Raw genomic sequence first — 23,807 nt, 5'->3', positions numbered from 1 at the left:
AGCTCAGTCACGCATGGTTTTCTCCATTTGTGCTTTCTGCAATACCAGCACTTGATGCTCCTACAGCTGCCAACCTATGGAAGGCTGAAGGGAAAAGATGCCCCCCGTCCCTCGCAAAATTACTGGGGTATGGAGTTAGGATTAACAAAAAATTGGTTTTCAGGCATCTCACCTCAGCTCTTGTGCAGGAGCCATAGTGGCTTGCAGCTTGCTCCATCACACAACCGACGATTGGTACCTCTGGTAGAGACACTGGAGCCTCTGCAATGGAAAACAAGCACCGTTATCCCCGTCTTGGCAGTCTGGAAACCAGCTTACCCAGAAACATCAGGTTTCCAAAGGAGAAGAGGTTTCTGTCCCTTGCTGGGTTGTACTCCCGCTTCTCAACTTGTTGGCTGATTTAAAAAAAAAATCGGAGAACAAGTTTTGTGAAAACAGAGAAAGACACACGCATGTGCACACAGAGAACTGGTTGGTCAGCACACACGTGTGACCAGGGCAGGCTTGAGGAATGTCCTCTTTTTCTGCTGTTACCCCAAGGCTTCTAAATGCTAATTAAAGCCTATGGTTTATAAAGGCAGAGTTATACCGAGCACAGCACCAGTGTTAAACTGCACAGAGCCACAGCTTTTCCTAAAACAGCAAGTCTTTCCCTTTTGGGGTAAGCTCAGAAGAGCAGCACAAAAAACCCCAGCATGACCCCCAAAATCTCCTCCCATTGAATCACCAAATGTCTAAACAGAGCTAGTAAGAGGATACCACACCTTTACTAATTTGCTGCTATCCGTTCATTTATTTACCACCCTTTCCCCACACAGCTGATGGAAAGGAATGGATCTGCTTCCCCTGGTGTTTCTTGCAGCTAAGCCGAGCAAGCAAAGATGACGCCGATGTTTTTAGGACACGGTCAGGACACTTTGCACAGGTTGGGGGCCACCGTGTGCATCTAATTTGGTGGCTGACCTCATCCAGGCTTGTGCCCGGGTCACACTGCCTCCAGGTTGGTTTTGGCAGCCTCTCTCCGACCCTGGCAGGGTGATGGTTGGGTGGCTGTTCTTGGTCCCACCTCATTGCCCAGCCAAGCCCACCTTGCAGCCGATCTGCCGCATCTGTGCCACCTACCAGCCTGTTGTCGTGGGCTTTGCTTGGCTCTGAGACTGGCACCGAGAGCGAACCTCCGAGAACCCAAATAATTTGGTGTTTGCAGCAGCAAGCTCCACACCTGGATCTCTACTGGTGAGAAAAGAAGACTCCCTGAAGGATTTTTGCCTGTAGACAGACATCTACACCCTTAACACCATTTTTTTCCTCCTACTTGAGAGTATTTGCCTAGTGTTTTGTTTGTTGTTGGTTTGGGGTTTTTTTAATTTTTACTTTTTTCCTGGCTAGAAGAACCTCTGACTAATGCATGTAAACTGCTTTCTCCTTTCTGTGCTGCATGGGTGGGGTTTTTAATGGTTTATTTCAATTCTAGCAGCTGTGCCTGCTTCCCTCCCAATCTTCCTCCTGCAGCCTCCAACCTGCAAAATCTATTCAAAGGGGGCTGCGAGTTCTCAGACACCAGCAGGTTTTCAGCCGGCTTGTTGCCAAAGAGGAGTCCCCCCCATTAACAAATGCCATGTCTCCCTGGGGATCTGGATGGAGTTGAAGCGGGCAGGCAGGGAGCAAGGAGCAGAGCACACTGGCTGTCTCAGCATCCCTCTCCCTCAATGCCAGCTTCATCTGAATTAAAAATCAGCTTAAAAACATAACGCCGGGGTGTGTTACCGCACCCCTGTGCAGCAAGAGACCAGCACATGCTTCTGGGGATATGACTGCAGCCAGGGCCTCCACAACAAGGATTTAAGGGTTCTCTGAGCAAATGGCCTCAATATCTTCTTGGGTTCATCCCCTGGGGGTCTTGCTCCTTCATATCACTTGGGGGTAGGACCGACGAGCATCCCAGCACCTGGCTGAGCTGGCAAAAGTTTTCAAGCAAAGGGCTGGATATAATTTGTCTTAGCAGGACAGCAAGAAATACATCCTGCTGGGGAGGGCAGGACTGCAAGCCAGCACTCCGGGAAGACAGAGAGGAGATAACAGTGGCTCAGAGCCCTGTGTTGGTACTTGTAAGGACAGAGGGAGGAGGACAGCTGAAGGAAGAGAAAGGGAAACCTGTGTGTGGAAGATGGAGAGAAGCGAGAGGCCAGAGGCAGAAACAGCCTTTGGGAGGTGGCTGAAGGCAGCTGCCTGCAGCTCTGCCAGCAGTGGCTGGCAGCAGAGAGGACTCTGGTGGCCCTTTCTCCCAGAGAGAAGCCTCATTAGTGGAGAGCAGCGATGCTGCAATCATGCAAATGAGGAATGAAGACAGTCAGTTGGTCTGGTACTGGTTTACCTTGCCATAAAGACTAGTTTTTGGTTCACCCACATCTAACGTGATGTTGGCTTCCTTCAGACAGAAATGGAGGTGGTGGGTGAAGCTGAAGCCCCCCCAAGCTGGCCTCCCCTTGGTCCCCCCAGAGAAGGCCGTTGCAGCGATGCCGCCCTGAGGCTGGGGCAGCCGGGAGGCCCAAGTGTGTCCCAGGCTGAGGGTGTGGGTGCTGGGGTGTCTGGGGTCATCTGAGCAGGACAGGGGACAAGCACAGTGTGGCTGCTGTCAAACACCACGTTTTGGGGGTGACCAGGTGTGTGTTACATCTCCTCAGCCCTGAGGAAGCCAACGCGTTCCCTTTGTTTGGGGGGGCAGCATAGCCCCTGCGTGTGTGTGTGTGTAGGTATCTGCCACCTCTCCCCAGCCCTCTGCGGAGAAGGGAGATGCGTCTCTGTGTACATGTACATGTGAAGTAGCGCGCATGCCTGTGCACATACAGGGGGTGTGGATGTTTGCATGTACATACTTGTTTGTCCCAAGTAACAAATGATAGGATGAGAGGAAATGGCCTCAAGTTGCACCAGGGGGGTTTAGATTGGATCATAGGAACAATTTCTTCCCAGAAAGGGCTGTTGGGCGTTGGAATAGGCTGCCCAGGGCAGTGATGGAGTCACCATCCCTGGAGGGGTTGAACTGACACGTCGATGACACGCCGATGAGGTTTTTAGGGATGTAGTTCAGTGCCAGGGTTGGGTTAACAGTTGGACTTGATGGTCTTGAGGGTCTCTTCCAACAAAAACGATTCTATGTGTGCATGCCTGTGTGTACATGCATGTGTAGAGGTGTCCATGTCTCTGCAGATGTGTGTGCACATATTTGTGCCTGTGCAGGTAGACGTGTGCATATGTGGGGGGTGGGGGTGTGCGGGCATACGTGTACATGTATACATGTATGTGTGTATACACATATGTGCGTGTACACACCCAGGTTCCTGGCCGCAGCCCCCACCCCCGGGCATTTGATGGATGCACCGTGTGTGTCTATGCCCGCGGGGGTGTCCGTGCCCCGGGCTATGCCGGGGGGGGGCGGTCCCGGCCCCACTCCCGCAGCAGCGGCACCGCCCCCGTTCCCTCCCTCCTTCCTCTCCCTCCTCTCCCTCCCGCCGCCGCAGCCGCACCGAGACACAAAAAGCGGCTGGGGCAGGGCCGGGCAGGGCCGCGCCGCCACCATGACGGAGACCACCAAGACCCACGTTATCCTGCTGGCCTGCGGCAGCTTCAACCCCATCACCAAGGGCCACATCCAGATGTTCGGTCAGTCCCGGGCAGGGGTTTGGGAGGGAGGACGTTTCGGGGGGCGCAGCCGCGGTCCGGTCCCCGGGGAGCGGGGACCCCGGGCGGGCGCTGTCCGCGGCAGCTGGTGCTGAAGGCGCCGCGGGGGGAGGCGGAACCCGACCCTCGGCCCCCAGGCTGGCATCCAGCCGTGGGCTCTGTTTCCCTTCAGATAACGGGCTTCCCCCTCTGCACTCACCTTGTCAGACACGCAGCTTAAAATAGCGCCAGGAGCCCCCCACGAACCCCCCGGGGTCGCTCCCGGTGCTATTTCCAAGCTGACATTTGCCCATTAGGTCTCAAGTCTGCGGTCGTTGCAGCACTTCTACGTCCTCTGACCGGGGAGCGAGGGAGGGACTGGGCCAAGCAGCTAAAACCAGAAGTGAACAAAAATACAGGCAGTTAATTAAAATACTAAGGTACCCAACCCTTAGATCGATAATAGTAGGAAGGAATCCGAAGCGTTCGTGTGAGATGACTGATATTACTGAGCATCGGTGAGATGATCCAAATGATGGGGATGCTGGAATCACTGCTACAGCCTGTTCAGGCAAGACAAGAGGGAGGGAGGGATGGAGGAAGGGCAGTCTCTGTCAAAGACAGTCTGACGTGCCATAAATACTGACGGTTGGGGTAAAGCTCAAAATGCCAGGAGATCTCTATACAAACAGTGACTTTCCTGGGTGGGGAGAAGCCCTGTGAGGGTGAAGCGTCTGCTGCAGACCACATAAAACATGGGAGTAGAAAAATCAGCCCCTCTAATATCCCTTCTTGGAGCACAGAGAGAGGAACCATCCTTGATGTCTGACAGGAGATTTGAGGCTGGGGAGCAGATGCTGAAGGTCTCATGCTACAGCTGGAGAAGCATCCTTGGGGTTTCTAGAAGCTGTAGATAAGTTTGCAAGTGCAAAAATAATTGAAAGCAGCTTGGGGTATTTCTGAGTCAGACCTTGTTTTTGTTGATCATAACGAGTTGGGCAGCAGGCTAGAAAATGATGGGTTTCTGGATGCAAATGATCACATTGTTATTCCATTTCATAAATGACAGCAAAATGTAGTCCCAGGCATCAATATACCTGAAACTTCAAAAAAAGCCTATTCTCTAAGGTTAAAACAATTGCAAACAACAAGGAACAAGAGTAACTACTTAAAAATAAAAACAATAATTAAATGAAATTACAAGGACTGCACTGATAGAAGCAACTATTGATAAAACAGATTTCTGTAATCCATATTTAGTCCTAGATAATATTTTTATTAAGAAAAATAATACTAAAAATATTAACATGGCACATATTCCATGGACTAAAAGCCACCAACAAGATATATTTTAGAAAATAAGGATTAGTGTGATATTGGTATACAGTGAGTGTTTTTAGTAGACTCCTGATGAGATTAATTTTTTTACTCAGTACTGTTCAGTATCTTTATCAATGACCTGGAAAAAAATATATAATCCCTGCCAGTAAAAAGTGCCGGTGACCCCAAAGCAGGTAGAATAGCAATTAATGATGGTAACGAGTCGGTTGTGCTTCCTGACTCTGGTCGTTTGGTCAAAAGGGCTTGTTCAAACAGTGAAGTCAAATGCAGAGTCATATGTCCAGCAAGGAGGAATGCACGTCAAATATAAACAACAGGCAAATGTCTTCTGCCAAACAGTGACTGTGTCGAGGACTGAGGAGCGATTGTCTGTAGCTCGCTGAATACAAAGTCTATGTGACACTGTAAATAAGGCAGCAAATGCAATCTTTGCAGATACAAGCAGAGGAATATCAAGCAGCAGAAGAAAGGTTGTATTATTTTCATGTACAGTGTTAGCAAAACCCTTTTTGGAAGAACAGGAACAAGAATTAAGTTAGCTCTGGAAACCAGGCTTTGTGGCAAGAGTCTAGAGGGGCTCAGCCTAGATCCATCCTTAAAAATGTTAAGGAGTGACTTGATGGTGGCCTTTAAGTATCTGCATGGGGGAGGGATACGTGCTGTGTGACGGAAGGGGACTCCTTTATTCAGCAGACCGGAGAGGTGCCAGGAACAGATTTGGATACCAGGATACCAGGAACAGGTTTGGAAATTGTAGGTTTCAACCTACAAATATGATATGTGGTTTTGAGTGAAGCTAATCAAGTAGCAGGAAAAGGTACTTGGGTACTTGATGGATGCTCGGTCACCTGAAGGCTGTTAGCTCAAGACTCGGACATCTTTCAGGAAGACATGTTTTAGCTCAAAGAGGATGGCTTGATGTGGAAATTTTATATATATATATATATATATCCTGTAGGGATACTGGAATATAAGTCTTGAGATACCTACTAGGGACAAACGAATCTTCTACAAAGAAGGTACACAGAATTTAGCTTCTAAATCCCTGTTCTTTTTTGTTTGAGAAACGCTTCCCTCCAAGCCTAAAAGAATAATCATGTGAAGCCGTGGGAATCTCCACCAAAATCTGCATTATTCCTTTAGCTCTGTGCTATAGGAGTCCAACCAAAACAGTACTCCATCCTGTAAGTGTTGTACTTCAAAATGCTGAATTGGTGCAAAAAGATGGACTTCATCTTTCAGACAGAAATTTGGGCATCATGAGCCTGATAAAGGCATTTTTTGCCTAACGTAGAGAGACACAATTTATTTGACACATGGCACTGAGCCAAAGGAAAATATAAGATTTGCACTGGTATGCCACTGTAGACATACCGTTGTATGCCAACCATCATTTCTCTCAGACTGGATCTTGCCATTTTTTTTTCAGGCCAAAAGCCAACCTTTGCCCACAGGATTTTTGCCTGAATAGGAGATGGGTTAATTATTTGGAAATCTCTTCTAGTGGGGGAGAGGTTACCACTGGGTTATTTTTTCCACCAGTCATATGGATTTAAGACTCAGTATCATCATTATCCTTGGGTTTCCAGAAAGGTGGAATTCTTGTTACAAATGCAACCCAAGCCTTGCACCCGTGTGGAACTGAACTTACTGCAACAGGGCTCCCTCCATCCTCTGCCGGTTACCAGGCTGGGTCACTAGGGCTCCCCAAATGAGGCTGATTCATGTCTGTGTATATAAAACAAATATCATACATACAAATTAATAATTCGCATAAGATACATAATATATAATTAAAAAGTAGGTGAGATGCAGTGCTGTACAGCCATCCATACCAAGCGGTTGAGAGAAACACCCACATCGCCCTGAATACACTCTGAGTTATTTGTGGTATCAGATGTGCTTTGAGATGTATGTATGTTCTGAGTCACAAATTGGAGTTGTATTTTCTAGCTTTATGTGGCTATGGGAGACAGATTAGGATGCTAATATCAGGGAGAGAAGAGGGCAGAGGTTGTTTCTAAAACTTGCTGTGAACATCGTTGGGCTTCAGCCTGAAATGAAAATCCATTAATATTCTTAAGAGGCAGGGAGAAGGAAAAGCAGCTGTCATGCAAAAAAAGTCTTAATAATCTGAGAAAAACAAGATTCAGAACAAAGACCTGAGCATGGGGTAGATGCTTAACCCTCCTCCCTTGCAGCCAGCTCAGAAGGGGAATCTCTGAGACGTTCCCATGGTGGCTTTGGCACCTGTGGGGACACATGGAGCAGCACAACACTGCCAGCAGTGGGATTTACAGATTTACTGCCTAAAGAACATCCCCCTTCATCTTGGCCTCACCACAGGTCACCTACTGCTTCCTTCCTGTGCAAGTGATGCCACCCAAAGGACAAAAGCCAACCAGCCAATGTGAAAAGCAAAATCTAATCTGCACAGCCCTGCTAACACACCATAGCCCGCATTGGCACTCTTCCAGCTGAGGAGCTGGTGCTTGCTTTGACAACTAAATCATTTCCCCATATTGTACCAGCTCAGAGAACCCCAACACAGCTGCGTCCTCCTCCTACCTGAGGGTCAGAGCATGAAAACCACAGGGCAGCCCTGCAGAGGAAGGTAGAAAGTACATTTTTCGATCAAAAAGCCATGGTTCACCCTGAAGGTGGTCTTGAGTAAAATCCTGGGATTAAAGGCATCACCACGCAAGGTCAGAGGCTCCAAGGTTTGCACGGTTCTCCCTCGTGGTGGTTCAGGGTTGGAGAGGGAGCCAACAAGCTGGCAGTCGGAGGGAAGATGCTGAACGAGGTTTTTTGTAGCTCTGCGGGGAAAAGGGCTTGTGCCGTCACATGGCTATGTGAGAACTGGAGGCTTATTCTGGTGATTTCTGCAAACAGGAGCATGAGGGATTTGGTGGGGGGCGATGGTATCAGGTTGATCAAGATGCAGTGTTTTGATATTGTGGTGGTTTTTTTTTTTCTGTTTTCTTTTTACTTGTTTTTCTTCAATTGTAGAAGAAAGACCTCTCTGTAAATTCCAATTCCCCATTTTGGCAGGGTAGGCATTTTTTTCTTGCCTTTTTAAGGTCCTGAAATTCCTCAAAACCCATCCTCTCACACGTGAACTTCTGGCTTCGAGTAAACAGCCTTGCTCGCCAAACGCGGTTTTATTTCTGTCCAGCTCTAAGAGCAGCCTGACACAGCTTCACCTCTGGGGCTTGGGTCACCCATCAAACCCAACCCTTGCTGACATGTCTCTGTCCCCCTTCCACCTCTGATTGTCAGCCTTTGATCAGCAGAGCTTTGTTGGGGATGTCCCTCCCTTGCAGAAGATGCTTTCACACCGTCCTTCCCCTCTTGTGGTCACACGGTGCCCGTGAGGTCCAGCGATGTGGTGGGGATGCTCAGAGGTGGGTCACCCCCAAGGAAAGGGTTGGAGTGCTGTTATTTCACTCCATCAAAAGCATCCGTCTTTTTTTTTTTTACACCTATTTTTTTTTTTTTGGCACTATCAAGCCTTAGATAGCAAATAGATTTGAATCAAATCTGTGGCGTCTACCTGTATCCCGACTGTCTCATCTCCTGCACGTTGGTTTATGGAGTGAGGGATTGCTCCAGGTCCGTTCATGCAGAAGGGGCTTGTGCAGTACAGGGTGTTTTAAAAAGATGGGCCTGGTTTCAAAGATATCATGATTTTGAATTGGGTCTGTCTTTTTGAAACACCCTGTGTTGCTCAGATGTGCCCTCCTCGTAGGGAGTCTTGGTACCTTCAATGTTTGAAACTCTTTAGGCACAGGGTTTCCCACGCGCTTCATTTCAAACAGCACTGAGACCTGGACTCATGCAAAAAAACCATAGCTCATAATAAGATGAATCCAGAAATTCAGCAAGTCTCCATCATCTTTCCTTTCCTCACCCTTTTTTTCTGATTAGAATTAAATTGTCCCTATATCTTACGTGCATCTGTTACTGAAGAGAGTCTGTATCCCAACCAATAGCTGGGTAAAAAACATTTCTGATGGATAACAACAAAAGAAGACTTTGCTGTCAGAAGTAAAATTCTTCACTGTATGGCTTTGTAAGAAAATTTGAGCAATTAAAAATCCCAGCAGGCTGCTTTTGATGATTCAAGGCCGCCTTTCCAGAGGAGCAGCACCGAGGTCTGCTGCATCACCTGAAGAAGATTTTGAGCTGAAGAGATGGAGTTCTGCGAGTAAAGAGGGAGGGAGAGGCAGAAGCTGGGGCTTTTGTTTCTGGTGTGTTGTTTTAATATCCTGAATTTCAAGAATCACCTTTTTTTTTTTTTTTTTTTTTTTAAGTATATTGAGATGACTAACCTGCAGGGCAGCTTAATGAGAGCATCACTGCCTGGTACAGAGCTGTGAGGATGAGCAGGATGCCAGCTTGCACTTTCCCCTTTTGCTTAAAAGCAAATATATCTGCAAATGACCAGAATCAAAATTCCAACCCCTCCCCGTCTCGCAAAAGCTCCTAAGGAGCTCGAGAGAGGCTTTGCCTCTGCCATCTGCAACACGAATAAGAAGTTGAGGCCTCTGCGAGGCTGCCATGTGTTTCCATCTCATCTCTGATTTATTGGATGCAGGGAATTGCAGCATCCATGCCACCTCTCAGCAACTTTTAAAGTTAATTCTGGACAGGTTTTGCAATGCCATGGGGAGCTTCTGCTGACACCCAAGCTGCTGAAATCACAGCAAACAGCCAAAAGCTTTCACAGGTAGAAAGGGTCTGGGAGGGCAAGACACAGAATCATAGAATCATTTTGGTTGCAAAAGACCCTCAAGATCATCAAGTCCAACCATAACCCACCCCTGGCACTGCCCCATGTCCCTGAGAACCTCATCTCCGTCTGTCCAACCCCTCCAGGGACGGTGACTCCACCACTGCCCTGGGCAGCCTGTTCCAACGCCTGACAATCCTTTCCAGGAAGAAATTGTTCCCCAGATCCAATCTAAACCTTCCCTGATGCAACTTGAGGCCATTTCCTCTCATCCTGTCGCTTGTTACTTGCCCAACCAAGTGCTCCCAGCTCAGAGCAGTGTCATACGGTGAAACTGGTCAGCCCAGCCTTGTGCCGCAGGGGTGTCGCCAACACCTCCACTCCCAGCACTTGCCCAAAACATGCCAAAACTGCAGTTTCTGGGATGCTGTGCCAGGAGGACTGAGCAGCACCAGCAGGACTGCAGCCATGGTGCTTTCGGATGCCATTATATATCAGTTAAAGTCACATTCCCATCACTGCACCCCATACAGACTCTTTTTTCACGGCCTTTATTGCCAGCTTCCTGCATCTCAGGCATCTTGTCTCCTCTTTATGACCCACTGAGAGGAGGAGTTTTCCCAAGCACCGTATTAAACTCCATCAATAACTACTCAAGGAATCTTTTAAAATATTTATAAGCTCTTAAATATTTAGCAGCATTTATTATGGTCTGTGAGACATTACATTGTCTCCATGACAATGCCACCTCCCAAAATGTGCCACGTACCTTCTCTTACTTCCACCGACTATAAACAAACTCAGCAGTGACAAATCCAGTCCTACAACCTCATTCAAAAAAGAAACAGGGGCTCCACTTCTATTTAAAAACCATTCAAGCTCACTAAGATGCTCGCACCTCCCGCATCATCTTCTCTGATACTTTTTAATAGCAGCCCATGCAATACTGAGGGTATCAATTAGCTGAATGTTAAACCCCAGCAGTGGCAGCCCACATCTCTCACACGACCTTGGGCATGTCACTTAATCTCTCCCTATGGATGCAATGGTGGGGGGCATGCCTCTTGGCTTTCCTTGCCGGGCTGCTGTGGGTTTGTGCCGGGTACCGCGGTGATGGGGGATGCGGGTAGGAGCAGCTGGTGATGAGGCTGATCTTTGTGCAGCCACTGGCCCAAAATAAATACCCTCACCCCTGCACGTCCTGGCCTCTGAAATACTTTCTGGCAGCAATGCAGCGGGGCTGAGAGGGGTCCACAGAGATATGGAAGGTGGCACAGAGGTGGATCAGAGACAGGTCCAAGCCCATGTCCCACCACTTGTGGCCAGAAGACAAGGAGCAAACAGAAACAGTCCGGTGGCATAAAATGTGCAGCACAGATAATCCCACCTCTAGCTCTAATCCTAACCTTAACCCTAGCCTAAAGCACCTGTAGAAAGACCCAACAACCTCCAAGACAGAAAAGTCAGCCTAAAATGGAGATAAAGCCAGGGTAGCTCTGGACTTGGAGACAAGCACATCTACCACTCTGGCATTTATAACCCCAACTGCAATTGCTCCCATGGTGCCACCAGCGCCCAGCCAAGCAGGGCTGGATTTATTGGGATGCGCCTGCATGGAGAAAGCTGGGAAAAATCTGCAGTGCCCATCACAGCTCTGAAAACAAAACAGGGCTAAGCACAGCTCTCATCTCCCCAAAGCAGCATTGCTCGCCGGTGTTGAAGGTGTGCATCACACCTGGAGAAGACAGCATAATTCGGGAGCATGTTTTATTTCTCTCCCCCTCCAGAATCAACTAGTTTACTTTAGTAAGCTCGAGCTTACTGAAGTTCACACCCACAGAAAACTGCTAAATCCATATTTTGGGAACAGAAAAACCTATAGTCTTTCGAAATACATATTTTCAAGAGCCACTATAGGGCTTGCCCCAGGAGGAGATGAACTGGGATACGTCTAGTTTGGAGCTGGTGTAGAAGGAGGCAAATGCAGAGGAGCTCCCCACGGGATGGGTAGAGAGCCCTGAGCCAGGCTAGGAAGGATTTGCTCAGTCTCTGCTCCACCAAGGTTTCTACTTTCATCGAAAACCCAACAGCCCCTTCGCTAAGGAGATCCCATTTTGCTGGGGCTTGTTGGTAAGGGAAGGAAGGAAAATCCAGTTTTCCCAGCAAGACTCATGAGCTGGGTTGGGGATGCTGGAAGGCATGGCTTGTGGCTTTGCTTTTGGCACCTTTGCTTTGTGAAAAGCTAGCGTCAGTGCTTCTTTTGGGGGAAAAGGGGTCTTGGGAATAGATCAGTGAAGAGTAGAGGGTTTTGCTGAGCTGTGCAGCTGTGGTAATAGGAACGTGACATCCCTTTTGTGGCACCATGAAGGTGAAGTCCTCCCTCGGCTGCTTCCTCTGTCCCATGCTATCACCAGCATCCCCCTGACCTTTCTGCATCTCTGTAGGTGGGACATTTTCTGCCCACACAGTCCCCGTTCAGCCAACACAGACCCCTGCAGGGGCAGCATTTCCAGACACTTTGTCAGCAAAGACAAGCAGGGGGTGAGAGTCACGGCACGGGGCTCAGCCCTGTGTTGAGGCAACCCAAGACCAGCAAAGAGCTGCCGGACAAATGCTGCAGGGGGATTTGGGAACCATAAATCCTCAGCTCCAGGTAGGGTTCTGATCCTGCCATGCATCAGCCCATGCCCAGGGGTACAAACTGCTGGCTTTGATGTGCTACAATGGCTTGGAAATGAAAACAGAGCACTTGCACAGGGAAATTAGGGCAGTGGCAAACAAGTGGAGAAATCTGTTGTGGTTTGGCTTTGATTTTTTCCTCCTTTTTTTGAAATAAAAGGCACTAGATGACACTGATTTCTCAACCCGTGGCTGGTTAAGATAAGGACTGGGACCTCCCCAGGGACAAACACGGAGGTGCCTGTCCTACTTTGGCCGTCCCACCCTCATCCTGGTGGAAGGAAAATAAGACCACGGCAGGATAATGGAAATATTTGCCAGGTTCCTTTTGCTGCTACCCTTGTCCTGTTTGACTATATCCATGGGCCCAGGGCAAGAAAAATCATTTCAAAACAGAGCAGTTATGACTATCTGGAGCACCCTCCCCTTTGCTTGCCAGTTTATTTTTGCTCCTGATATTTATACAGCCACAGAATACCAGCTCCGAGCCAGATTCACACCACAAATTGATGTCACTTTACTGCAGGCAACGTATTTACATCGCTTTACACCAGCTGGAGAGCTGTTTAGTCTCAAAAGCCCTATAGGAGAGACGGATTTCAGCTGAAATTGCTCCGACTGCTTTCTGCCCAGCCCAGCTGCATTGATGTCCCCTAACCCAGTCTGTACTTAAATAAATCCTGGTGCTCAGGGGGGCATTTTACACCAAGTGCTGGAAAGTGTGCGTTTTGGTACATTTCTCTCTAAAAAATATGAGGAAAATACTACACTAGAAGTCTCTCCCCTCCACCATGCACCACATTACAGAGTGCACAGCCCTTGCTGAATTTTGGGTCAGCCAGATAATACACCAACAAGGGAAAGTTCTACCACCTCTCACTTTTCATTTCAATACTGTGTATACAGACGCTCACCTTACCTAGAGGTGCTTAATCCTTTTCTGAAGGTTTCCCAGCAAGGCGTTTCCGTGCTGTCCTGCAGCAGGGAGCTCAACAAAATATCCTTCTTTACGTGAAGTCATCTTCTTCATCCATTTTTGTCTGCTAAGAGTTGCTTTTACCAGGTCTGATGCTTCCCCACAGCTCATCAGCCCCAAGCTCTGGGTGTTAAATACCAGGTGGAGGGTGGTCCACCTTGGCCCATCCTTCAGGTGAGAAACAGAAAGCTGCTGAGCACGTTCGTCCTCTCCCTGTGATACCGGGATGGAGATCTCTGGGCAATAAATAACATCACTTCTCCTTAGACGTGGTGAGAGTGACATAAAAGTAGGTCCAGGCTGTACCTGGAGGAGCCGGTGGCAGCTTCAACTCAAGCAGCATCTCCCCATATTTGTCCTCATGTTGCTCACCTGATGGGCATTACCTGCTCCATCACAGCAGGTGGGATGCTCCAGGGGGAGGAAAAAAGCACTTTGGCCTGGGTTGCTTTGCCAGGCTCTTCCTCAGATGCTTCTGCTCAAGCTCTGGGATCCAGAGTTTCCTCCTGGGCTCCTGTGGACCTTCTCGCACTCGTTGCCACTTGGAATACTCCAGTTCTGAAAAAAAAGAGGGAGAAATAGGATGCCTTCAGTTTAAGTTTATTTCAATCACATCAAATAGGCTGTTCCTCTACAGCTTTATCTAAGAAACCCAGGTCACCTGGGCCCAGCTAGGTCCCCCACCCAGGCCCCATCTTGTTAGGTCTCCAGCAAGCGCTCTGCTATTTCTAGGTCAGCTCACGGTGACTCAGTCTTCAACCTTTTTCTGCTTGTTTGTTTTAAACTTCTAGTTTCCCTTTTCTGCCATGAAGTGGTCAACAGATGGCAATAACGTGAGTTGCATTAGTCATCGCTTGGGTGGCTCTCGGAGCTGGGTGCTGGTGGGGTGCCTGGGTAGGCTGGAAGGTGGGGGGACCAGCAGCAACATTTTTCTGGGGTCTTTCATAGCCTCCAGCAGTTTCCAGGTACTTGGTGGCCAATGCTTTTTTGTGCCTATGAAAAAAACATTAAAACAAATGTGCAGCAAAGACCGAAGATGTTTAGCATGGAAGTCTCTTCCAAGTTTCTTGCTTCTACAATGCCTGGAAGCAGCTAATGGGGTGCAGGGTAAAAAACATAACCGAGCGATTAGCTTGGAGATGAAAAATCATCAAACATTAGGGGGTTAAACGGGATATTTTTACCAACCAAAAGTCTCCTGGGAATCTGACTGAGATCACCAAAGGGGCACAGAGCTCAAGGCGGGACAGGCTGCTTGGGTTGGTGGGACACACTGGGATCTCCCTAGGGTCGCCTTGGGAAGGGTCAATCCCACGACAAAGAACCACACTCTGACCCCTCCGCCTGCTTCTTCCCTAAAGAGAAACTTGTCTTGAGGCGCGATCAGGGCTTGTTCTTCTAGTAGAAAAGTTGTTTTGTCCCTCTGGGAAGTCAAGGAAATGGAGGTGCCGATGGCAGTGAAGACACGAGGTGGGACAGAGAAAGTGGCTCTGGGGCAGGCGGGAGAGAAGAGCTGTGCTCAGAGATGACTACGTCTCTGATGAATACATCACTGATTTGGCATTCAGAGTTATATCTCCTTTTTTTTTTTTTTTTTAAAAATATGTATATACACACACACCACTCAATTAGACGGAGAACAACTGCTGGCTCCTTTCCTGAGCTGGGCTCAGGGTAGGAAGCAACATTTAGGTCCTGCAAGTGCTGCTAGCTCGATAATAAACCAAACTGTGCTGGCTTATCTGGGTCACTCTCCCCTGCAGGAGAAGGTATTTCAGACAGCGGGAAAGCTCCTGCCTTGCCCTCGTCACCTCATAGCCACATCCCTCTTCCCATCCGAGAATGTCAGAGGCCAAATTGCTTGAAAGGAGAATGGGACACCCAGGAAAATGGTTTTGCCTTCTCCCTCACTCATGGCTGCGCACCCTCCCCTGCCCCAGATCTCAGGGAGGAGCGATTAACGTTGTGCAAAACTTTCTCACCTCCTCGCTGTCTCGTGTGTGTTTTCAGAGGGTTGGCACAGAGCGGGCTGCAGCTTCCATCCCCTGGGGGAGAAAGGCATAAATCAGAGTCAGCCAGTGGGACTCCCCCATTTAAAAAAAAAAAAAAAGGAAAAGGAAAAAGGAAGCGGATGAACCGCGCACAAAGTCAAAGCAAATACTATTTGAAATTACACTTTGAAAAACTGAACGTGAGGAATATTTTATTTCATTAACATAAGTTTAGGTGATAGAGCAGTGCCAGAGGAGCTGAGATGATGTGATTAAATATACTCAGTAAGACTCACCAAAAAGAAACACATCATAAATAAGCATTGATCTCCTATTGGGGAAGCAGGACACTATTTTTTCATGCAATCAGGATGAAAATCATCACCTACAATTTTTGCCGCCCCGGAGTGTATCTTCTGGCCAGCCTTTCCCCACCGTCACCTCACAGGAAAGCGGTGCAGCCAGAAATTATCTGAAGTGCATTTGCAGGGGCAGTGAGCAAGGCTGAGGTGTCACCAGCGCTTGGGAAGGGTTCAGATGTCACCCCTGTCCCGTCTGTCCCCACCGCGGCAAGGTTAAGGTCAACCGCCAGCCGTCACAGCGGGGCTGTGCTGGGGGACACGGAGCCGCAGCTGAGAGCTCTCCACCGCACCGCACGCTGCCGGTGGGCTAATGCACCTCTTGGCAGGGTCCGTCACTGGTAGTTTATTTACTTTGCAACGGTTAAAAGCCATGCAAGGCTGGCTGGAGTGCTAAGGGTTTGGATTTACAATTTACACCGGAAAAGAAATGAGCTTTTCTTTTCTGACCCAACATCGTCGCGTCAGTGTTGCAGGCTATAAAGTGCTCATAGAAAATAAAAATACCTGAGGGTGTTTTCTGGGGTCCAGGCGGTCTCTGGACATCACAGGTATTCAACAGGCAAGAAATGGGCTGGGAAGTCGTGGCAGAAGCTGAGCTCAACAACAAATAGGCCAGAAACCCCTCAAACGGGTAGAGAATGGGACTGAGACTCCCGAGGTTGATGGCTTTTCAAATCAAAATCTGCACTTTCCCAGGCAAAAAACCTGTGCATGAGCAGGGAGGGAAGGCTGGGAGCTGCACGGATGCCAGACCATAAGGAACAGACAAGAAGAGGAATGAAAAGCTGCTGCAGTGTCTTTGGCCTTAGTCATGTCTGCCAGGAGACCATGAACTTGGTCCCCAGAAGCAGCGTATTTTGCATGAAAGACACAACAAATTTTATTTTTAAAAAGGTATTTTCTAAGGGCACGGACCTGAGGGTTTGGTTCTTCCCATAGCCCAGTGGTGGCAGAGGGAGCAGGTTTTGTTATTGACCTTTTTTTTTAAAAAAAAAAAAATCTTGCCCACTCCAAGAAGCCCTTGTCAAATGTGACGGTCTAGGTCAGGAGAGCCACCGGTCACCTTTCAGGTGCTGAGGGAACTTTTGGCTGGTAGTCAGCTGCAAACCAGAGCAGGTAAGGAAGGGAGAAGTTATAAGGAGAGAAGGGGTGCACATAGTTCATGAGCAATGAAAAATCAAAAGGAAAGGATTTGTCTGCAGGCAGGGAATGAACCAGCTTCATGCATCACCTCACAAGCTCTGTCTGGCTGTTCCAGGATTACCAGAAGAACCCTGGCGAGGTGGTTGAAGGTAATCTGGGGTCTGAAGGTGATTTAGCTTTTGCTAAAGACCTGCCCTCTCCCCACCAAATCCTCTTTCTTGCAAGGTCTGGAGGTCCCCAGGAAGGTCCATGCTCAGCATCACCAAGGTTGAGATGGACAGTCAGGATGCATCCAGCCCTGCCCTTGGTTGCCTTCCCCACCCAGCACTTCCTGCACTGGGATAGAATCATAAAATCATTTTGGTTAGAAGAGACTCTCAAGATCATCGAGTCCAACTGTTAACCCAACACTGGCACTAACCCATGTCCCTAAGAACCTCATCTACGCAATGATGAGCCGCTCCATGGGTGCTGGGCAAAGCCAATGGGTGGTAGCAGGGTTTTGAGGGGTCAGTGGGTCCAGCTGCATCCACCTGCACCCTTTTCCTTGTCCTCCTCCTTCAGAGCGAGCCCGGGATTACCTGCACAAGACCGGACGCTTCATTGTCATCGGTGGCATCGTCTCACCCGTGCACGACTCCTATGGGAAGACGGTGGGTTGTCCTCATTTCCCATTTCTTTCTCCTGTGTGTGATGGTATCTCTGAAGCGGGGGGGAGCAGTCGGCAGCACCACCTGCATCTATGATCCTTTATGGACCTCTTCTGCCCAGGGTAGCTCCTGACCATGGGAAAGCCTCTGAGAGGAGGGAAAGGATGAAACTTCTCACTCTTTAGATAAAAACTGCAGTGAGACCCTACAACCAGCTGAAGTACTAGACAGCAAAGACAAACGTTCTCACCCAAAATAGTAGTTGTCATCTTTTAGGGTTGGGGTTTTTTTGTTTGAACAATTTCAAAGACAGTTTTTTGTGGGGATGGCAACAATGCAAACAGGGACCTTTAAAAGCACTTTCTGCGGTGGGGGAAATTCCAGCTTAGGATAGGAGAGAGTTTCCTCCTCTTCTGAAAACTGGAGGAATTTCATCAGAAACCACTATCGCTGGGTTTGGCCCCACCAGCTCAGGGCTGGGAGTGGTGGTGCTGAGCAGACCTCACCAACTGTTTTGTAGCTGGGACCGAGGCAAGGCTGGGACTCTTCCTCTCCGGCAAACAGGGGCTTAAATAAATTTTTGCGATCAGGAACATATCCGTCTGGCTTGTCTCATCTGAGCGAGCCTGATGCTCTGCCCCGGGAAGGGTTGCAAGCCCAGGCTGGCCAGGGCACCATGCTTGCATCCCATAACCGTTCCCCCATCACCCTCTCTTGCAGGGTCTGGTCTCAAGCCGGCACCGCCTGACCATGTGCCAACTGGCCGTCCAGTCCTCCGACTGGATCAGGTGAGGGGCAGAGTCCGTACCCACCACAGCACCGGCGGCCCTGGCAGCCCCTGCCCCTTCCCTGGCACCGTGGGGGCAAAGTCCTGCATGCAAAGTGGAGATGCCACCAGCTGCTAGAGGTCCAGGATGGACTTTCTCCTCTCCCAGGCCAAGCCTGATTGGAGGCCTTCCTCTCCTGGTCCAGCAGAGAACTGATGGGAGTGTTACACCATCCTTCAAGGGGGCCCTTTGGCTTCGGGGGGGTGGGTCTCACAAGCCACTTGTTGAGTCGGTGATGTCTAAGTGAGGCGCAAGGTCACCCAGCCCACCCCAGCCTTGTGCCGTGGCACCTTTGCTACCCCTGCAGCACCAGCCTGCTGACCCCTCTTCCCAGCCGTGCCACATGGCATCTGGCGGCTGAGGTGGGACCACGAACATCTCAGGAAACAGGGTTGTAACACATGTGGTTACAACCAAGCCAAATAAAAGCTGGTTAGCTGGATACCAAGAGTGGAACGGTGTCCAGGCGCACGCTCAGGTCCCCAAAGCTGTTTGGGACAGCTGGGTGGAAGGGCTTGGAGGAAGATCATGGGGTGATGGTGGCTGCTCACGGTGCTGCTGGCTGGCCCGGTGGGGAGCAGTTAGCATGGCCAGGAGGTCCAGGCAGGTCATCGCTGAACACTGTTGCCTTGCTGTGCTCCCCGCAGGGTGGACCCCTGGGAGTGCTACCAGGACACCTGGCAGACCACCTGCAGCGTGCTGGAGCACCACCGGGACCTGATGAAGGTGAGGCAGCCCTGGCTGCGGTGCGGGGAGAGCGTGGGAGCAGGGCTGCTTTTGCAGCAGAACGTGGACATCGAACACCAAAATATGGCTGGGACAGACTCAGCGAGGTGGGAAAGTTCAGCAGGTGGGGAGCAAAAAACCCAGGAGGAAGAGTCCCTCCAAAGCCCGGGCAGGCCTGAGAGATGGGACGGGAGGTGACTGCAGGGACATGGAGGGAAGGGCTGCTGCCATCACGTGGATATAGCAAGCAAACCAAGGATAGGAAACACCACAAAAACTCACGGGCAGCCCAAAAAGGAGGCACAGAAGCAGCAAGACATGTAGCGCATCCAGGGATTGTTGTGCTCCTGCCACTGGAGATGACCTTATCCTGGGGTGTGAAGGCTCGATACAGGGGTCGGGTTTTGGGAGGCAGCTGGGGTGAAGGTCCTGTTCCAGCTACATCTCTCCCTCGTTGCAGAGAGTGACCGGCTGCATCCTCTCCAACGTCAACACCCCCTCCATCACCCCTGTGATCGGCCAGCCGCAGAACGAGTCCTCGCAGACCATCTACCAAAACAACAACAACAACGTCTCCAACAAGCCCACCGCAGGCAGGTGGCAGCAGGTTATGGAAGGAGGGAATGACCACCCACCCCTCACCTCCCAGCCAGGGCTGCCAAGTGTTAGAAACAGTGCTCCATCATCTTATTTTTGGGTCAGGTCGGTTTATTGGGCTCCATGCCCCAAGCCCGGGTGGAATGCGATGGAGGAACTGGTTAGCATCCAGCACAGCAAGGGGAGCCCAGAACAGCTTAAAATGTCTGTGAAATCTCCCTGGTCTTCGGCTGGATAATATTCAGGCAGTGAGAGCAGCCAAGAGAAAGGCTACCTGGTACCCGTGGGGTATGTGCAAGGGACAAACTGGCAGGAGAGGTGACACTGCTGGATCCCCCATGAGCCGGTGGGATGTGGGACATGGAGGTATTAGCTGGGCAGAAGAGGGAGGATTACTTAAATCCCATAAAAACAAACATCTTGTGATTTTTTTAAAGAGATTTTAGCTGTCCAGCTGCTCTCTTCAAGGCATAACGTAGCACTCAGGAGTTAAGAACACAGAAGATGGTGGTGGGGAGATGCTGAGAGCAGTTCCCACCCCTGGGCACAGGAGCATCTTGCAGGGTCAGGGCGTCTAGAGTGTTTGTAGGGGTCAGTCTGCCAGGGCATCATTGTCTCTCTGGTTAATTTTTCTTCTTCACCTTTAGCAAAGATTCTGGGGAAGGTGGGAGAAAGCCTGAGCCGGATTTGCTGCGTTCGCCCGCCCATGGAGCGCTTCACCTTTGTGGGTAGGTAGAGGAAAGCTCCAGCATTGCCGCGACTTCAACACCATTCCCCAGCCTTCCTTCCAGGCCGGGCACCAGCAGCTCTCTTGTGCTTCCCTCCCGCAGATGAGAACGCCAACTTGGGGACAGTGATGAGGTACGAGGAGATCGGTGAGTACACATCCACATCCAACTCCCTCTGGCTCCTCCGGGCTGGCACTACAGGCTCGGGAGCGGTTGCACGACAGATCTGGTGGTGAGAGAAGGATGCTGGACCTTCATCCTGTCCCAGTGCCAGCTGTCGGGGCTCAGGGGGAAAACCAGAGCAGCGCGAAACTGGCCAGAGCCTATTCCCGAGGGCAGAAAAGCAGCCCAAAGTGACCATGCCACTGAGACCTGGCTCCCAGCGCTGGCACAGACTCCCTGTGGCATCGTGCCTTGAAAGTCACCCCATAGAATCAATTTGGTTGGAAGAGACCCTCAAGATCAGCGAGTCCAACCATAACCCACCCCTGGCACTGCCCCAAGTCCCTGAGAACCTCATCTCCACGTCTGTTCAACCCCTCCAGGGATGGTGACTCCAGCACTGCCCTGGGCAGCCTGTTCCAATGCCCCACAGCCCTTTGGGGAAGAAATTGTTCCTAATGTCCAACCTATACCTCCGCTGGTGCAAAGTGAGGCCAAGTGCCATGAAACCTGCCCTCTGGCAGTGAGGACACCCACATCCTCACTTTGTCCATGGCCCTGACAAGCTTTGCACTCAGCAGCAGGGGGATTTTGGCCACCTAAGCAGCCAAAGTGGAAAATTTTTTTACACTGAGGGTGGTGAGAGCCTGGCCCAGGTTGGCCAGAGAGGTGGTGGATGAACCATCCCTGGAGACATCCCAGGCCAGGCTGGACGGGGCTCTGAGCAACCTGAGCTGGTGCAGATGTCCCTGCTCATGGCAGGGGGGGCACTGGGGGAGCTTTGGAGGTCTCTTCCAACCCAAGTTGTTCTATGATTCTATAGCATGGAGAAATTACTCCCTTCCCCTGGCATACCCCCCGTCCAGGGCTGGAGTGCAGCTGTAGCAAGGCTGACAATGACCCAGCAGCACAGGAGAGGATCTGAAACAAAATAAGGTAGAGGTTATTTAATGTTTAGTACCAACAGGGATGTGAGAAGGACCAGAGGATCTTCAGTGAGACTTGTTTTGGCAGGGGAGGTCTGTGTGGAAGAGGATCCCCGCAAGCAATGCAGCGGGATGGCAATGGGAGGTGCTCACCGTTGTTTGCTCCCACCTCTCAGCTTCTCTGCTTCTTTTCTTCAGAACTTCGCATCTTACTGCTCTGCGGCAGCGACCTGCTGGAGTCCTTCTGCATCCCCGGTCTCTGGAACGAGGCAGATGTGAGTCACCACTGCTGGGTGCCTCTGTGCTCCTCTTCCCCAGGCTCCCTTCCTCCTCCTCCTCTGCTCCCCACACCCAGCACTCCTGCGAGCTGCTAAGGTCCCTCAGGATGGCAGGAGTCATGGCCACCATCCCCATCTCCTCTTCCATCCCAACCCTCACCTCCCCTACACATGGGCAGCCGGAGGGATGGGGCCTCCTGCACGCAAGTCACCAACCCTGCCCAGCTGCCCCTTCCACAACCCCAAGCCTTGCTCCTCCTCACACAGAGGACATCACCCCGGGTACAGGTAAGCTGGTCCCAAGGGATTTCCAAAGGCTCTGCTCCCACTCCTCGTCCCTTGGACGGAGCCGGCTTCAAGTAGATGCGAGTCCCAGCAGAGTGAGGTGTGGCAGTAGGAAATAGGTTTACAGAAGTTGGCTCGATGTTAGAAATTAAGTACATTTACAGCCAAATCTACAGTTTTTGCTTAATAAAATTTGCTGACCCAGAGCTCTTTTGAATGAGCCTGGATTGTCTTGAGATTGGTGAGGCAGTGGGAGCCATCCCCATGCGGTGAGAAACTTGGCCACCAGCCTTGGCGCAAACTCAGCTTTGCTTTGCCCAGGGCAGAACAACCCCAGAAGACCTCTGTCAGGACCAACACGTCCATCCTGCTCCTAAAGCCTCCAGTGAGGCAGAGGTCACGTCCTCCTCAAACAATCTCTTCTGCTGCCACCCTCATTCTACTATGACAAGCCCTTCCTAGCCTCAACATCTGTTCATAGGATTTAACCCTCTGTCTTTTTATTTCATCCACTGCAGACCACTCACCCCTCCTTGATAAATCCAAGTTTCTGCCAAAGACTGTCCAGATAGCCTCAAATTCACTTTGTATCTCCATCCAGACCATGGCCTGGCTTTCACGGCATGGGGAGGGGTTGGCAGATGGCAGCAGGTTTTGCACGGGACTGTTATGAAAGCTCTCCTCACTTTGGGTTGCTCCTAGATGGAGGTGATCGTGGGGGAGTTCGGGATCGTGGTGGTGCCCCGGGATGGAGCAGACCCCGACCGGATCATGAACCACTCCTCCATACTCCGCAAGTACAAAGTAAGTGGACGCGTGTGTGGCTGGGGAAGGCTGCGAGAGGACCTCCCATCCTCTCTTTACCTACTTCTGCCACAGGACACAAAATGTCTCGAGCCCAGACACTCTGAGCTGCTAGGTGGGATAAGCAATGGGGCCACCACACAGCAGCCCCCAAAGGACAGCAGGGCTAGAGGGACAAACACCTGCTTTCAGGCCATCCCTTCATTCATCTCTTCCTCCTTCCCCCACAGAACAACATCCTGGTGGTGAAGGATGACTCAAACCACCCCATGTCGGTCGTCAGCTCCACCAAAAGCAGGTGGGTGACTTCTGCTATGAGGCGGGGAGATGGGTTCCCCCAGCCAGCCCCTCCATTTGTGTGGACACCAAGGTGCCACCCAACCCACCCAAGTGGGCTCTGACCCCTTCTTTCCCTCCACATCCCCAGACTGGCCCTGCAGCATGGGGATGGACATGTTGTGGATTACCTCTGTCAGCCCGTCATTGACTACATCCTCAAGAGCCAGCTCTACATCAACGCCTCCGGCTAAGCGCCAGAGGCCTTGCAGCGAGACAGCCCTCGTGTCCCACCTGCCCACAGCTCTCCATCACTCTTGTTTCTCTCTCTCTCTCAGTCCATGTCTCCATCTCTCTCCCCACCCCATGGCCTCCTGACCACATCTGCCTCTCACTCCCAGCACCAACGCTCCATCGTTCAGCAACGTCCAGGGAACCATGGCATGGCCCTGAGGGGAATGGTTTGGTCTCTTTTTTTCAGGGAACTGCCCTCCCCTTCGTACACAGGGAAGGAGGGGGGACAAGTAAAAGAGCGATGTGCTTGGTGCACTCGAGGTGGGGCAGCTCCAGCACCCCCTCCCAGCACGGCACTGGGAAATGGTACCCCTGGTCCATCCTCCCAGCATGCTCAGAGCAGGGCGTTCCTCTTCTGTGTCATCTTATG

The 23,807-nt window shown here is 50.6% G+C and overlaps 1 protein-coding gene across 1 annotated transcript; it reads left to right on the top strand.

The window, feature by feature from the left end:
* The first annotated feature begins 3,578 nt into the window (after window positions 1-3,578).
* Window positions 3,579-23,397, top strand: NMNAT2 (nicotinamide nucleotide adenylyltransferase 2). Its single transcript, XM_065649117.1, has 11 exons — window positions 3,579-3,663; window positions 17,449-17,537; window positions 18,255-18,322; window positions 19,009-19,087; window positions 19,548-19,680; window positions 20,332-20,412; window positions 20,515-20,559; window positions 21,699-21,775; window positions 22,766-22,867; window positions 23,098-23,165; window positions 23,295-23,397. Exons 1-11 carry the CDS (start codon window positions 3,579-3,581, stop codon window positions 23,395-23,397), a joined length of 930 nt encoding a protein of 309 aa, XP_065505189.1.
* The last annotated feature ends 410 nt before the right edge of the window (window positions 23,398-23,807 follow it).

The sequence above is a fragment of the Caloenas nicobarica genome, chromosome 20 (assembly GCF_036013445.1).
Source record: "Caloenas nicobarica isolate bCalNic1 chromosome 20, bCalNic1.hap1, whole genome shotgun sequence".
NCBI lineage: Eukaryota > Metazoa > Chordata > Aves > Columbiformes > Columbidae > Caloenas > Caloenas nicobarica.
Note: the sequence above shows the minus strand (reverse complement) of the source record. Positions and strands in the feature narration are given on the sequence as shown.